Source organism: Pempheris klunzingeri, chromosome 15, assembly GCF_042242105.1.
Source record: "Pempheris klunzingeri isolate RE-2024b chromosome 15, fPemKlu1.hap1, whole genome shotgun sequence".
Lineage (NCBI taxonomy): Eukaryota > Metazoa > Chordata > Actinopteri > Acropomatiformes > Pempheridae > Pempheris > Pempheris klunzingeri.
This window is the reverse complement of record NC_092026.1, coordinates 8,608,317-8,621,501: the sequence shown is the minus strand read 5'-3', so window position 1 is coordinate 8,621,501 and position 13,185 is coordinate 8,608,317. Positions and strand designations below refer to the sequence as shown.

Below are 13,185 nucleotides of genomic sequence, written 5' to 3'. Positions count from 1 at the left end.
TTTTGTGAGGGGGGTGGGGTTTCTTTGTTGATTCCCAAGCCTCTTAACCACAGCTGAGAGTTGTTTTGTTGTCTGGCCTCCATGCCTCAAGAGTTCAACACAGAGTAAGACAGCTTCCCAAAGGCTGATATTTAAGCTATAGGGGTGGAAAATAAGGGATTTTGCTACGGGTGTCTCTATAAGCCTGTAGGCTGCAGCACCGGGACTTTTTTGCCTCAGATGTGTCTGAGCCCACTTGCTGAGAAGTGCTTGGCAAGTTTTTGAAGCAGCAGAGATCCTTGCTGCGGGCAGCTTCACTGAGCTCTGGCTGATTGTTCACCAAGTGCTGAGAGGGCTGCTATTACAGAAACATAATCTTCATTCTTCGGGCAATTGAGACTTTGACAATTTAATGTACTTTTAAGAACTTGTGTCCCCATAAAATTTATGCTGTTAATTGTTTTATAGGAAAATGTGAAGGACTCCTACAACCGCAAGCAATGTAATGCAATTAACCTGTAAAAAAGAGAGATAGCTTTTGGAATAAAAACATTTATATATTAAATACATTTGGATAATCATTTTAGACACTATATAGGTAGGCGTGGATTTTGTTCTTCAGCCTAACTTACAGTCTAACCTGAACTAAATGTAAACACGGTGCCACGGCTGAAAAGTGGTTGAAAAAGTCTTCCCATCCAAAAGCTCAAATGCAAAATTGTATTCATTAATGATTGTTTGAATGGCACCCTCCAGCTCTTTAATTCTGTCAATGATGCTAATCAAAGCTCTCATGTTCATTTGAAATCACATTTAGTTATTATCACTCTTCGAAATAATAAGTGCTGTTTTATCTCAGCTGACTAGGTTGGTTACCAAAAGGAAAAAGAGACAAATGAAACAAACTTGTGCTTTAGCCTCCATGTCATGGGCAGGCAGCATGTTGTTCATGATTTTGAAAAGTGAGGACCACACCAGTGTCTAACCGGACCAGAGTGACATTTGCAGGTACGTTTACATGCTATTTAATGTGCTGCAGCTGAGCAGTTAATTAGCTATCTGACCTGCAAACTGATGTTTGTTTGGTTGCTCGTTCAATAAGCCAAGGTGCCGGGTTAGATGTATGTTCTTGGTTGTAAGTTAGAGTAGGAGGAGACTTGAGCAGGAAAGCTAATGCTCGGTTGTTGTGAAGACACTTGTTGAATTAATGCTAAAGAAGGAGTCCTTATGAAACCAAAAAATATTGTGGTTTCTGTTTTTTCTTCCAAAGGAGGACACAGGATAAGTGATTGCCAGAGTAGATATGTATGGTGCTGCAGACAACAAATATAAATTTACTTAAAAGATAATAACAAGGTGTTTGTTTAATTCCATAATTCCATCTATGAGATCCACTGAAGTGGCATTTGGTTAAATTTAATTAGACTCCATAAAAACAGAGGAATTACCAATACATCATCGAGGCACAATCATTCACTTGCAAATTTGCATAAAGGTGTGATATCCACTCCAAAAGAATAACTCCCTCCCTTTGTCTTCCTACAACAAATTGCTGCTGCCTGTGTTGCCCTTCCCATCTGCTTCCCTGTGTGCGTGTTTATTTTTCTCCTCTCCCATTGTTTACAACGTGTGTTAATGAGACATTAGATTTAGCCGAACCTATTCATCTCCATCCCATTGTTCGAACCCCCACGATTGAAGATAGAGCTTCAGAGCTGCCAGGAACTCAGAGGACATCTGCATAGGCACACTCCATGTAAAGGTTTAATTGGAGTGAGAGCGTGAGAGAGAATGGGACAAGAAGATGGATTTAATTGGAGAATGAAGAGAAAGAAAGAATATAGACAGGGTGGTCTCCGGCCCTCCATTTCTCCAACTCCCCTCCCTCCTCTTCCAACTCTCATCCGTCCCCCACGTGCAAATGATGTAGCAACAGTGTTCATCAAGCCGAGGGGAGGACAAGAACAAAAGATAAACTCCGTTCACTCTCGAGCACATTGAGTTAGAATGGCAGGCTGTCAGATAAGGAGGAAGAGAGGAGGTGGACAAAGGATGGGTAGGCAAGAGGAGCAGAAGAGAGAAACAGAAGCACAAATAGAGATAAGAAGGGGAGGAAGACCCCAGGTTGATGTGGGAATAAGAGGAAGCAGACAAAGAAAGAGGAGGAGGGAAGGCAGAAATGAGATGCAGACGAGGTCAATAAAGACGAAAGGTGCAGGAGAGGAGGGGGTTGGCACGTCACCGCAGACTTCAGCACAATCTGCAATGTCTTGTGTTTATCTCAAACTCAGCCTCTCACTCTTAAACACTCTTTGTTCCCTCTTTATCCCCCCCACACCCTCTCTCTCAATCCCCGTGTCACACAATGTGGACCTGCCTATCACTGTCTCCAAGAGAAGGCATCCCGCATCTTTCAGGAGGTTATCGAGGCGGGTACACGCTGTTAATTACCGAGCTGTCATTGATCTTTCCATATGTGCGCACACACATACACACACACACGCACACACACACACACACACACAAGGATTTTAAACGAGAAAGGGGTGCAAGGAGTTGATGTTGTGGATTTTCTTTGTGTGTGCTGTGTTAGTTGTGTGAGGTCTGGGTTCAGTTTAAGGTTAGATGTTTTCGCTAACAGTTAAGCCGTTGGGTCCTCAGGAGAAGTTAAAAGTTCAGGCTGATTATAGAGGCTGATGTTTGTTTCACTATGGAGGGAAGAACGAAAGATTAAAGAGAAAGAAAAACCAGAGAGTCAAACAGAGGGAATCACAGAAAGAGACAGCCATGTTGTAGATATCTTCATCCCATATTCGCAGAGGTGATGTCGGATTGCTAAGCACACAAAGCGCAGCACTTCATTTGTTTCAGCACCCCTGCCTCTGTTACACAGATCACTGTTGCGTGACTGGCTGACGATGAGTCCCAGAGTCATGATGTAACTCTGGGAAACTTGATTTTCCGAATAGAAGGTCATCTATTTTCTATCAGGCACTAAATTAGGTTGCAGTGTGTCAATGACTCTGCGACCATGTCGGAACATAAGATATTGACTCTAAAAGGGTGATGTAAGGTGGGGAAACTGAGGTGAGTCTCCTTGTGATGTGGATAAAGTATCAACAAAGGAACTATAATCAAGTGTTATTTAAAGCTGTGCAGGAACTAAGAATAAACTTGGATGTTGTGATGTAATGTGCGGTAAAATTTTGGTGGGCTTGTCGATCAAGTGTTTGAATGCTTTTGGGCTTTTATACTTTGTGACTAAATATAGAAAAATTGAATGGAATTTAGGATCACTGACATGGACAGTTCGCCTTTCTCATGGACTACATTTACAGAGTATGTGCGGGAATCTCATTGTCAATCTGAGTTGAGTTTTTGGTGCGTTTTCTTCTAATTTACATTATTTGAGAATTGCAGGACGCTGCAGATTCAGAGAACGCTAAGAAAACCTCTGTTGCTTTGCACTAAATTGATTGTTATAGTTGATATCTTTGTCTCTGTCTGGCAGCCATGGATGCACCCCTGAACCTGACGGCCAGTGAAGTAAATCACCGCAGCGCTCTCATCTCCTGGCAACCACCAATCGCAGAAATTGACAACTACATGCTCACCTACAAGTCCACCGATGGCAGCCGAAAAGTATGTTGTGCACAAGGCTGAACTCTCCTGTCTCAGCTCTGTCTCACACACACATACACAGACGTACACATACTGTACACACACTTTTGATATTCTCTATACTGTAATTCCATGTATGTTAAACATTTTATCAGCAGCCAAAATGTGTTTTCATATCTAGTGCTTCTGGAAATCCTGTTGAGTATCCATGCTACAGCTGCATACGTGTCGGGGAGATAAACTGTGTTTTTGTTAATCCACATACCTGAAAATAGAAACTTAATTCCTGCAGATATTGTGGAACACATTGAAATCCCCTCTTGGATTTAAAAGTAGAAAATGTTCCCAATTTAATCAACCTATTGTACAAGAGTTGAAGAATGTTCAGGTGAAGAAAATAAATGCAGAATCACAACTTTATGACAGTCACTTCAAAATTCAAATTTTATCTTTCAGTCAATGTAATCCCTTGATGTGGAGCGTGCAAGCGTTTGGGTACACGGACACACACAGAGTCACAGATTGGCACACACACAAGGGAAGTACGCAGTGAAATTCCCTGTCTAATAGAGATATTACTTTTAATGTGTCTCAGTAGAGATATTGTTTATTTTGATTAATCTTTTTGATGTGGCTGAGTAATGGTAATAAAGCACATTAGTAAGAGCTGTGTGGAACGCACCACACCTCTTAACGAATTGACTAGAACCATTTCCCATGATGCTCTACAAAAGGCTTCCCTTTATTGGCAATTAGGTGTCTAACACACAAACACATACATGCAACCAGATGCATACAGACTGTCCCCTGTCACATGAGCCTCTGTCTCTCTCTCTCTCTCTCTCTCTCTCTCTCTCTGTCACACACACACACACAGACACTCACACACACTGACCTTGAATGTGTGGTACTGCTGTGTGGTTGACCATCGGGTGTCACTCATGCACAAAGATTGGAACACATGCAGCAATTGAGATCATCCCATTTTATAGATTTCACTTGTTACTTGTTACTAATTCCATGTTCTGCCTTTTCATCCTTAATCCAAAACAGTGGTTTGCTTCTATAGAAATATTAGAAAATAAGGCTTTTACATATGGGTAATATTAAATCAACACTTTGTATGCCATTTCCAAGACGCTGTATAAATTTGCATGTTAAATCAAACTGAAATTAATATTTTTTTCTCCTACAGCATACATATCTGCCTAATACATAAACATACAGCATACAAATCAGCACTCAAAAGGGAGAAACTCATATTTAATAGTGTTTGGTTTCATTACGGTGGAATAGTGTTGATAAAGAACGTGTTTTCTTGTAACCAATCAAATTGCTCTGTACTGTTCTATTATGGGCAGATGGTCACAAACACAACAACCACAGACTTTGAACAACCACCCTCATTAGCTTTTCTGCTAAAGTCTCCTCCTGTCTAACTTACAAATAAACTTAGATTAACTGTCTAACTCACAAACAAGGGCACATATCGTGTTGCACTCTTGGTTGCTGAATGAGTGACGAAACAAACATTTAACAGGGAAACAGTGCACTGTTAACATACAGGCTAAATAGGTAAATAGCTGCTCAGCTGCAGCACATTTAACAGCTTAAAATGTTAATTGCAAATGAAATATAATAAATATAATTGTTGGCCCCTGACACTGTTAGCACCTAGCTAGTAAACCACAGTTTCCAGCCCTAATTAGTTTTTTTTGTTTATCTTGTATAGTAAGGAAAGTATTAACAATAAATTTCAACATATATACAAATATATAGGACCTATACAGACCTATAAATATAGATCCTAAAATAAAGGTTCTGCATTGTGAATTACATGTAATAATTTCCTGTTCAGCTGGTGCATTAAACAGCGATTGTCGTGGAAAGTAAAAGCTCACCCCCTGTTCTTTAAGATTTTATTCAAAGCTTTGTTCACCAGGCTGAGCTGCCTCACCAAGTGCCACATTTTGAATTCATATCGTTTTACAACAAATGAGTCATACCGTTCGTGCTCAGAGCAAAAATGACTGCGGCGGCCGCAGATTGGAGTGGTCCTTGTGAGATTTTCTTCCAGTTGTCTCCACTTCACAGCTGGCTTGGCTGAAAATATGTGGCAGCGTTACCTCTGCCGTAATCTAACCTCATTTTGGTGAGCTTTACAGCTGTTCAGCAAGCTTCCCTTCTTACAGAGATAAAGGACTTTTATAATTTACCCAGAGTAGCTCTGAGATTAATTTCTTATCTGATTAAGATTTATTTAACAGTTTGTAAAAGCATGTATCACTGTTGGTTATGTTAATGCCTGGAGTTATGACGATCTCCCCATTCACTTACACACAGGGTTAAATACCCATCCAACAAACATCCGACCACTCAGCCACACTGTAGTGAGAGCATGATGGTATGTATTATCCTTGATAAAACAGGGCTTGGAATAAAAATCCTATCTTAAACCTGAAAATCTGGTTAGAAAATGTCAGATCCTCTGAGACAGAGACACCATTTACCAGCTGCTCCCCTACATAATTCACATGGACACATTGCCTGGAAATGTGTGATTTTTTTTTTTTTTTTTTTTCCCAAACCGGCTTAATATTTCAGTTTTACTTGTTCATATTTAATGTGTATCCAGGGCAAATTGTAACACACATGCACACACGCTCACTTACACAAACATATGTGTAGACAAGTTCAAGTTTCAGTTCATCAATTGAGCGTGGATTCATTTCCCATTTAAGAGACTGATGTCTCTGAAAGTACTCTCTCAAAAATGGTCAAACGTTTTATTGAGCCCTTAAGATTGGCTCAATGAAAGAGGATTTGTCAAAAACAAAAGGGAAGTAACTGTACTGCACTGTCATGACTTTTTCACCAAAAATAGAAATGTTTGTTTCCTGATCGCTTAACAGCTTCTCAACTTGGCTGTCCGATAAGAGTCTTTTATCTCGTTCTCACCGTCTAGATCCTCCCCTTCTTCCTCTCAGCCTCCACTCGTCTTTTTTCTTGTTTCTCAGCTCCTCTCTTACTTTGTATTTGCTATTTCCAGTATCATGTGAACACATGGGCAGCCAGACTGCAGTCAGTGGAAGAGTAACTTTTACTGCTTAGTTGGCTTGTTTTTATTTCTGTGTCTAACCCACCCCACATAGGATTACAAGATACCAGTGTTTTCTATGGTTCTCTTCTTTATGCTTTCAAATAGAATATTCATTTGGAAATATTCTAAATGAACTGTTCCCTGAGAAGAACTGCTGAGTGCCACACCAATCTCCCACGGTTTCAACAAGTAACTGGCTAATTTAAACATTTAATATGTAAACAGCCAACTAGTTCATCAGTAATACATCAATAAATCTTTAATAAATGTCTCTTATTTGTTTTTAAGAATACTGAGCTATTACAACACAAAGCGAGCTGTCATGTGTTTGCTGAGCAAAAATAGCTTGAAGGTTTCTTTGCTGCCATAGGTCTTCTTAACACTTACAAGTTCAATTCAATGTTTTCTGAGTGACTTATGGGGATTCTCGTATAATTTTACCCCGAGGTTTATGCTGAATACACATTAAATTATTACTTTTATAGAGGGCAATTTCTCTATCTAATATATTTTAACGTGCACATGATTGAATTTGTGCGTGCGTGTGTGTGTGTGTGTGTGTGTGTGTGTGTGTCTGTGTCTGTGTGTGTGTGTGTGTCTGTGTGTGTATTAGGAGCTGATCCTAGATGCAGAGGACACATGGATTCGACTGGAGGGACTGGCTGAAACCACAGAGTACACTGTCAAGCTCCAGGCTGCAAGAGGACTTGACACCAGCGCTGTAGTCTCCACCACCTTCACTACAGGTGCAGTACACACACACACACACACACATACATACACACACGCTCACACACACGCTCACACACACACACACTCACACACACGCTCACACACACACATATTGTATTTGTATTCTTTTATTTAATCTTGGAAAGAAAGAGATTAGAAAGAGAATGGGATGAGTTTTCTTGGCCCCACAGATTTTTTTTCCTTTTGCACTGCATTTCACATTATAGTCACCATAACAAATGTGCACAATAATGGGTCTCTAAAGTCAGGCACAATTTCCCTCTCCCTTCCTTGCAGCACAGCGAGGGAGACTTCCCATTAGGTTGCACCTGCAGGGTGGCTGTCTACAATCCTTCAGCTGAACAGTGCATGTACTCTAATCTTTAATGTGCTCAGTGTGTAATTAGATGCCCAAAATGTCACTGAGATGAAATTTACGGAGCATCATGAATTTGACACATCACATGGATCACATGGATTTTATGTGAACACGCTAAGAGTAAATATCAATATCCATCATTTCACCGAGCAGTGGACAACACAGTAGGCACTGAATGCATGCGGATTGTCAGGTTTAATTGATATTTTTGGCCACTTGGGGGCAGCAGAACAAGCTGCACACACACTATTGGTATAGAATCACCTTATAAGGTTGATATATAGTTGTGATCAAACATTTGCCTATTTGTACATCCAGCACACATGAAGCAGCATTCATTGGGGTCATGTTTCTCACCACCTGATATATGCAAGGTCATTATTTGCTCTAGTTTTAGCTCTGCTTTGGTATCCACCAACCCCTGAGGGAAATATCTGCTCTAAATGCTGCACTATGTTCACCAGCTACTGTGTGGTGCTGGGCAGGTAGCTTACAGTCAGTTTAATAGAGCCTTTTCTCTTAAAACGGCTGCCAGCTGTGAGCTAAGAATTTGTAAGAGCAGTTTTAGCCAACCAAAACAGTAAAATTGCAGGCAGTAAAAAACAAAACAATCAGCTAAAAGATGCTAAAACACTCCATAGAGCTGAAGGTGACTGCACAGTCAGAAAATAACTCCTTGTGGGTTCATCACTACAAGCAAATCAGTTCACACGACACATCTATTTCTAATATAAACATATCAATTACTGAAGCTTTGAAAATGAATGTTGCAAAACACCATGTAGTTTCAAATTCTAACCGTGCCGTCTACATAAATCTTCACAAATGGAATAATTTTAAGGCAAAAGATGAACACAAATAAGCAAATCATAACGTGTCCTCACACCCACTCTTTTGCTTCTCTCCAGGGAGTCGTCTATTTGCAACACCTCAGAATTGTGCCCAACACCTGCTGAATGGAGAGACGCTGAGCGGCGTCTACACCATTTACATCAACAGAGACCCCAGCCAGGGTGTGCAGGTGTACTGTGACATGACCACTGATGAAGGTGGCTGGATTGTAAGTAACTGTGAAGATAAGACAACCTTCTTTGATAGCACTTTGTTAAGTATGTGCAAATGTATGAAACTGCGTTAGCTAGGTTAAGAAAGGGGAAATTGGAATCGGATTTTGATGGCTCAAATACAATACGGAGTCCTTTTGATCACAGAATGTTTCTATTTTAGTCTGAACTACTGAGTTGTGCTGAGCTGTTCTTGTCACATCATCACATTTTGGTGTTTAGGTATTCCAGCGTCGTCAGAACGGCCTGACAGACTTCTCCAGAAAGTGGAGTGACTATCGGGTCGGCTTTGGAAACCTGGAGGATGAATTCTGGCTTGGTAAAACTCTTCTTTCAATATACTTGATCTAGAAAAAAAAAACACGTGAAGTATAGTTTCAAATATAAGGATTTACCCAAATCCATCCATTTTTTTTTTTATTGCCAAACAGAGACACACTATGTCCACTTTTTGATGTCTGGAATAACAAGTTTACTTGCCGGATAAGATAAAACTCTGATTAAACTGGTATTTGTAGGTGCTGCTGCCTTACGTCAGCTTCATGTCACCCTGCCACCAAATGTATTTCAGCTACTATTATGGTTTGTCAGCTGATATTTAACTACAACCTGCAAGCACTTTTCCTCTACCAGTGTTTTAGTTTTCTGACAGCTGAATTGTCCTCTTTATCTACACGCCCTCTCAGTTGAAGTGGATATAATAGGTACAATCAATAGAGGGCCATAGCTTTCACTTGGTTTGAATTGATACATTTATTTTATGGAGGAAAGATGTTTCCAGTATCTCATGCTGGCAGTACAGCCTTTCCTACCAAATTTTTCACTCAGTTTCAAGATTTTTTTCTTTTGCTCATCTCATCTTTCAGCACTTGACTTCACAAAGTCTATCCGATTCATTACTGGATCTTTCTGAAAGATCATCTCTCCCTGAAATGACTCTGTAATTGTTTTTAGCAGCACTCTGATTCAAAGACAAAACAACAGAACATCCTCACTGTTTTGATGGACTGCTGAATATCTCCCCACCCACCCCCAAAATCTCATTATGAAACAATAATTATATTCATTAGAAAATGTGCAAATGAGTCATGTTTCTTCATGGGCCAGTTTTTGTGTTATTGTTTTGGTGCAGATGATTAAAGGAAAATATTACATGAATATTTCATTAAGTGAATCAGGACCTTGAGAAGAATGTTTTTTGAACTTTTTGATTAGAGAAATTAAATAACACCGGGGGGAATTTTTATGGCATGGCATTATCACCACATTAAAACAGAGGGAGGGTTGTTACTTTGCAGCTGACACACATTGGATCATCATACAAGATGGCTGTGGCACGCTCTTCTCCATTAGTGACTAAGCACACTGTAATAGGTGAACGCATAATGAGATTTTTCTTTTTTGGCTAACTCATCATAAACAGGAGCTGACAATATAATGGAATGTGTGACAAAAGATTTGTTGCTTCACTAGTTATTTTCGAATAATAATGTCAGCTGCTCCTCTCACTTTTGTGCGCCACCACAGGGAAGGTTTTCAAAGGTAGCTCTTAACATTTTATCACGTCAGAAAAAGTTGGATTGCTGTCTGCTGGTATGAATTAAAAATGTATGGTTTTTTTTGTGTTTCTAAAAGGAAGAGTGGAGAAAATTAGTCACTGCAGCACAGGAGGCCTGATATAAATATTGGACAGATATCTCAGTGAGATGACACTGCACACACACACACCCCATACAGGAGGGAAATACATCCTCTTTGCACGCTGCGCAGTATAAAAGATCAACTATGAGCTATGAAGTGACAGGAGAGTTTTAGCTGCTTCTGACAAACATCTGAAGGCATCCTGGCACAGATTTGCCTCATATCTGGCAGGTTTATAATAGCTGTGTCCGTAGAATATGATCTAAAGATGCTGGAGTATATCTGGTTCAGTGAGTACAACATTTCATCTGACCCGTTTCCTCTTCAGCTGAATCAGCAATAATCTGCCCTCTCACCACTCTTGGATGTGTACCAGTTCAGGGCACCTTCATCTCCAGGGTCTTGCTTTACTTTTTTAGTGCCTCCCAGGATGCACTTTCCCCCAGTCTTTTTTTTTTTCTATCCCGTACTGTATCCTCTGTCCTCTCAGTGCATAAAAGCAGCTTAATGTAACCTCGGGGTGTGGAGCATCAAGAGCTGCTCTTTGCTCCTCTGAAAGCTTCTTCCCATGATGCCAGATTACAGATAACATGATGCCAGTAGGGAACACAGAGGCCTCAGAATACAACAAAAAATGTCAAACCTGCTGTATGAAACTGACTTGTCTACTGATCTTGTGTTTGTGAGCAGAAAACTACAGGCTTTTTTCCACATAGTAGGAAAAGCACAGCTGCTGCTAGTAGCATTAGCGTTTGCTCCATTATATTCAAGTGTGCCAATGAGCCATGACAGTGTGACAATAAGCCAGCATGCACAACACCAGGACCCTGAAAGTGAAGCAGCTAAATTGATTTCAGCCATCATTCATTTTATTATTTACACCTGTGCCTTGACATGTCAAATGTCTTTGGCTGTTAACTCATGATGTAATTAAAAGTCTGATCTCGCCAGAACATGACAGAGGGAAATTTAATTTGTGTCCTTGTTAAAAAAAAGAAGTGATATTAAAAGGTTATTAGTGTAGGTACTACCTGCAGGCTGTACAGTGCTCGGAGGAGGTGAAGGAAGTTCATGAGGAAAAGGTTGTGCATCATAGCTAATAAGATAGCTTCCTCCATTTTTTCAACACTCCAGTTCTCTTGCCATTTCGCCAAAAGTCAGCAGTGTCAATGCAGCTTGCAATAGCGAGTTTTTGACTGCAGGAAACTTCCTGATAATCCAGGTCAAGGGTTTCAAAGTCTGGCACTAAGGGGCTCCCCTCAGATAAGCTGTTTTCTGTATATGAATGGAAATAGATGAATGTTCAGAGGAGAGTGTCAGTGTTTCTTTTATTATAAGCACCATGTTGATTGGATGTTGAGACGTAGTACTGTCAAAATTTATGAATGGATTTTTTTCACTCTTATTATTTCTTTGACTTACTTCAGTTTGGTGGGAAATCTTTTAAGTTTTGGAACTAAAGAGTCCATAATACTGTGGGAGATTAAAACAGGAACTATACAGTAATGTTACCCTGGAGCCATTTGGTTGTGGGTTAAAACATGAGCCATGTTTTTTAGCCTTTATTTGTTTACATATGTACAAACTGGCACAGACAAAAGCATGCTGAATCTACAGACTACTATTACTTGGATAAATCAGTAATCCTGTTTTTGTTATAATGTGTTTAATCATGGAAAAGTCACACACAAAAATGAACCAAAGTGGAACTATACATAAACCACAGTGTGAAGTATGATCCCTATAGAACGTCAATGGTATCGTCATACAGATCGTCACTGCTGTTTCAAAACATTTGACTTTCACTCTTCTTTCTACGGATTAGGTCACTGCCATAGTTCTGGAGACCAATTACAGTGAACATTTAGCTAATCACCACCTCTACACGCAGAACAACAATATATTGGACAGTATGGGACAATAAACATCGATATTAAATCCACTCAAACTGAAAAGAGGAGGCACTTAACTTGCCAGCAGTAAAGAATATGGAAATTAAGCTTTCATTATTATCTGTTACAGTTTAAAAACGGCCCCTTTTATTGCTGCTGTAGGGCAATCTATTCTCCCTACTCACTGACCTCAGCCAGTTTTCACGCTGAGCACAATGTCAGTTTGATGATGTAATAACAGAGAGAAACCAGGGTGGCCGTGTGCGATATGTGATCATTATCCCATTCTCTTTCTTTTTTTTAATTTCCCCCCTTGTTTCTGTGTAAGTGCGAGAGAAAGGCTGGTAATAAAATGTGACAAGATGGCAATATTGGTAGTATAATAGGACAAGAGCGCAATAGGGTGTCAAAATGCATTTTTAATCACTGCACTTTGGAATAGAACAATCTGATCCCATAAAGCTGTTGGAGGAAAAATTGTAAAAATTTATGGGTGCAAGATTAATTGCTGATAATACAGAGATATTATTCAATGGAAATTAGATATGACTGAATGTTAAACACAATTTTATTACAACAATTGCTTTTCCCCTGTCAGCCTAAGTGCCTTTGCGTAGTAACATAGATTTTATCTGCTTTCCATTGACGTATTACAGCAGACTTAGTCTTCCTGCTCCTCTGGATTTCTACTTCCTGCTCCTTATCAGTGAAAGCTTGGGGATTTTTATTTTTTCCTCGAATTTTCCCCAGGTTCAAAAAAAAAAGAACTGTGATGCT

At 39.9% G+C, this 13,185-nt stretch overlaps 1 protein-coding gene across 1 annotated transcript in view; it reads left to right on the top strand.

The window, feature by feature from the left end:
• Positions 1-13,185, top strand: part of tnr (tenascin R (restrictin, janusin)) — a 60,423-nt gene that overhangs the window by 43,135 nt on the left and 4,103 nt on the right. The window contains exons 22-25 of the mRNA XM_070844647.1: positions 3,491-3,621; positions 7,314-7,446; positions 8,720-8,871; positions 9,098-9,194. Coding sequence (XP_070700748.1) covers positions 3,491-3,621; positions 7,314-7,446; positions 8,720-8,871; positions 9,098-9,194 — 513 coding nt within the window. The remainder of the gene's footprint in view (positions 1-3,490; positions 3,622-7,313; positions 7,447-8,719; positions 8,872-9,097; positions 9,195-13,185) is intronic.